The 4,008-nt window shown below is 44.3% G+C and overlaps 1 protein-coding gene across 2 annotated transcripts in view; it reads left to right on the top strand.

Moving 5' to 3' along the window:
• The window catches only part of Mlh1 (mutL homolog 1), a 42,769-nt gene that overhangs the window by 33,673 nt on the left and 5,088 nt on the right, over positions 1-4,008 (top strand). For both annotated transcript variants that reach the window (XM_031344260.1, XM_031344261.1), the window contains exons 14-15: positions 995-1,103; positions 3,641-3,704. In XM_031344260.1, coding sequence (XP_031200120.1) covers positions 995-1,103; positions 3,641-3,704 — 173 coding nt within the window. The remainder of the gene's footprint in view (positions 1-994; positions 1,104-3,640; positions 3,705-4,008) is intronic.

Below are 4,008 nucleotides of genomic sequence, written 5' to 3'. Positions count from 1 at the left end.
ACGGCAAGCCAAATGTCATCGCCATTTTGTAATGGCGATGTGCTTATGAAGTGGCTTCCTACAGTAACCCACCTTTAAACTACTCTAAGATCAGCTGATGGCTTTACACCCAGGATGTCAAGGTCTTCTCTCCTTTCTTTATTGTCAACACAAAGACATCAAGTGGTTGAATAGACATGGGTATTGCTTCCGTTTATGCGAGAGGTGCAGTCCTTGGAATTTCAGCTCCAACAGTGAATATGAATCTGTCAGGCTCCCCGTTTCACACAGTTCTTACCGTGTCCTTGTTACCCTGCCACAGCCTGTAAATGCTGACGCCCAACTCTGGAGACGCCTCTCACTTCCCAGCAAAGCTGGCTTCTTGTCCCATCTCTGGCTTCCCACTTTGCCTTTCACTTTGACCCTTAGCCTTTTAGTATATATATCTTTATTTTATTCAGTTTACATCCCCATCACAGTACCCCCCTCCCTCCTCTCTTCCCAGTTCCACCTTTACAAATCCCTTCCCCCATTACACCGTTCCCTTGGATACAATCCCACCCTAGAACTTCCAATCCCAGCAGGACTAGGCACATCCTCTCCCACTGAGACCCAATAAGGCATTTGAGATGGGAGGAAAGGGATTCAATAGCAGAGAACAGAGACAGAGACAGCCCCTGCCTGACTTGTTAGGGGACCCACATGAAAAACAAGTTGTACATTTGTCACAAATGTATAGGGGGTCTAAGTCCAGCTTCTGCATGCTCCCTGGTTAGTGGCCCAGGCTCTGTGAGCCCCCATGGTCCTAAGTTAGTTGACTCTGTAGGTCTGGTTTCTCTTTAGATTATATAAATCTTTCACCTTTTAGCATCTTGAGGTAGATTGTGTGTAGATCATTCCATATTTGGTTTCTTTCAACAGGAACCGAGTTGATGTATCCTTGCTTGTGTGGGACTTGAGGTGTGACGAGGTCTTTAGTACGATGCCATTACTTACATGGTTTGCTTGTTTCTAGCTCTTCGGGAGATGCTCCGTAACCATTCCTTTGTGGGCTGTGTGAATCCGCAGTGGGCCTTGGCCCAGCACCACACCAAGCTATACCTCCTCAACACTACCAAGCTCAGGTAAACCTATATGAGAACGCAGCAGAGCCACGGGAAGGGCAGTCTTTGGGGACAGGCACCAGTGCTGGAGGGTGGAGGAGCAGGTGAAGTGGCTGGGAAGGATATAGCCTTGAGAGGCTAGATATGAGTTCAAATCCAGGGTTGACCGTTTCCCATTTACATAATGGGAAATTTCTTTTCTATTCTGTATTTCATGAATCTGACCTACAGATTAGTAAGACTCAATTTGATTGGAATTTTGTGGAGATAAATAACTTGAGAAGCCCAACTCTTGGTTCAGCACTTAGGAACATTAGCTAAAGACCAGATGTTAATGGCTTGCTTCATGTAGTTAGAGATCTGGTGTCTCATATGTGCAACAGAGTTGCGGAGAGGCAGTAGAGGGAAGTCCATGCCTCTCCCTGGCATGGGAATGCAGCCACCAAAATCAGGTATTACACAACGTAGGAAGGTAGTTTATACACAGTTTATATGTCTTTTACCCTGTTTATACCTGGGAACATCTTAATTATTTCCAGGGACTTTTAGTAAATATATCCTTCAATAGATGATGTATATGGGAGGATGCCGCCGCCTTGTGTCCACTACGTATCGTTTATATACTCTGGGACTTCTAAGTCTTTCTGTGACCTTAAGGTACTTCTTGGTCTTCTAAATAGAACAGACACTGTACACTGCATGGACATGGTACATGAACTACAAATTTATTTGCCATCTCTAATCTAGAAGCAGCCACCATCCTAAAGCTCACTACTGGCACGTACCTGCTCCAGAAATCAGGGTGATTTCTTGAGTTGGGGACCTTTAGGGCATAGTGCTGAGTACCATTGCTCGTTCAGCTTATTAGCTCCTTTTCTCATTTCTGTGACCAAATATATGGCAAGAAGCAACTTACAAGAAGATAAGTTTATCTAGGCTCCATTTTTGAGGAGATGCAGTCTGTTGTGGTAGGAAAGGCTGTGATCAGAGTGCCTCCTGGCTGCCACGGCTGGAGCAGGAGGCAGCTGGGTTCATGACCTCAGCAGTCCGGGGCAGAGAGCTCAGCCACAGCTAGTTCTGCTCTTACAGCCTTGCTCTGTCAGTCGCACCCCATGGTACACTCCATGGTGGAGCGTTGGCATTCCAGTCACAACTGTGCATGTGTTGGGTTGTTAGGAACTTCTCCTTGCCTTGGCTTTTCTCGAACTCATGACTGTGTGACTTGAATGTCCCACAGCTCACCTGTGTGCAGCTTCTTTGATCTTACAGTGGTAGTCAAGGCTAGAACCCGACCTTCGGCTTCTTACTGACATGACATCCCTAATCTGAAATCCAAAATAATTGAGTGTAGCAAATCTCAGATGATGATAGTATTGGAACTAGAAGACAGTGAACTCCATGGCCTCTCATGGCTGGCGTCATTTACCTGAGCTTAGTCCATTCTCGTCCCCAGTACTTAGCCTTCCTGTTCTTCTTTCTACATGCTGTACCCACATGTACTTTGTTTATATATTTATACTATAAGCTAGGATTTCCATATGACAAAGAACATGTGGCTTTAATTAGTAATTCAGTATACTTACTTAATAGCTGTTCTTGAATTATTGTCAAGCAGTGCAACATACTAACTTAAACATCAGTACACTCCCAGATGTGGGCATGTGTCTTAGTTAGGGTTTTCCTGTTTGAACAGACACCATGACCAAGGCAACATCATAAGGACAATATATAATTGGGGCTGGCTTATAGGTTCCCAGGTTCAGTTTTTCATCATCAAGCCAGGGAGGACCATGGCAGCATCCAGGTAGGCATGTTGGAGGCAGAGCTGAGAGTTCTACATGTTCATTTGAAGGCTGCTGGGTTGAGGGTCTTAAAGTCCATGCCCACAGTGACATACCTACTCCAACAAGGCTGCTCCTCCAAAAAGTGTCACTCCCTGGGCCAAGCATATCCAAACCATGACATGGGGCAAACACCTGCAATCCAGCACTTGTCAAGTATAGGTAAAGAACGATTGTAAGTTCCAGGTCAGGCAACATAGCAAGACCTTTTCTCCTATCCCTCTGTCCCCACCCCCACCCCAATCAATGCAGGATAATTCAGCCTTAGGGTTTGTTTCTGATGATTCAGAAAGGACCCTTTCTGTCCTCCATAAATGTTTTCACCTACACACTTTGTGTGGTGGTGAGGGTAGAACCCAGGCCTTCGTGTGCTAGGCAAACACTACACCCTGTGGTGTTGAATGGTGAATTGTCAAAGGTGAGCTCGAGTGCTCTTCATTAACTGGGGGAACAGTAAGCAGACAGTGTCTTAAAATTCATTGCCAGTGTCTGAAACCTTTTACAGCACTAGTGAGGAGATTAGCCAGACTTAGTAATTAACCTTGTCCAGGAGGGATGGCTGCAGAGTCCTGGCAGGAGTCAGCGTGAAGCATCCCAGTCCTTTGTGTAGAGAGGCCCTCCTTAGCCAGGCAGCAGCATCTTTGTCCCATTCTGCCCTTACTGTTCAGCTTTAAGCACAGAGTCACTTTTCTTAAAGTCTTTCATTTTTATTTTCAGTGAAGAGCTGTTCTACCAGATACTCATTTATGATTTTGCCAACTTTGGTGTTCTGAGGTTATCGGTAAGTTTCTTTCCTCCTCACTTTTGAAATTGCACCAGGTCATTTCTCAGAATATGAGCTATACAGTGATAACCTATTTAGCAAAATGTTAACTTTCCAAGGTTTGTGAGGAGTATCTGTATAATATTTGCAATGAAGTTTTTGTGGTTGAATCTTTTCAGGTGAATAGTTACTTTTATAGCCAGCTTAAATAAATGTTTATTATAGAAGTTACTACATATTTACTTGAAATTAAAAATAGAAATATTCTGTAAAACTGTAGCCAGAACAGGGATGGCGTGTGTGTTTGCTTTTTTTTTTTTTT

This window comes from Mastomys coucha, unplaced genomic scaffold (assembly GCF_008632895.1).
Source record: "Mastomys coucha isolate ucsf_1 unplaced genomic scaffold, UCSF_Mcou_1 pScaffold23, whole genome shotgun sequence".
Lineage (NCBI taxonomy): Eukaryota > Metazoa > Chordata > Mammalia > Rodentia > Muridae > Mastomys > Mastomys coucha.
This window is presented reverse-complemented; position numbering and strand designations above follow the sequence as displayed.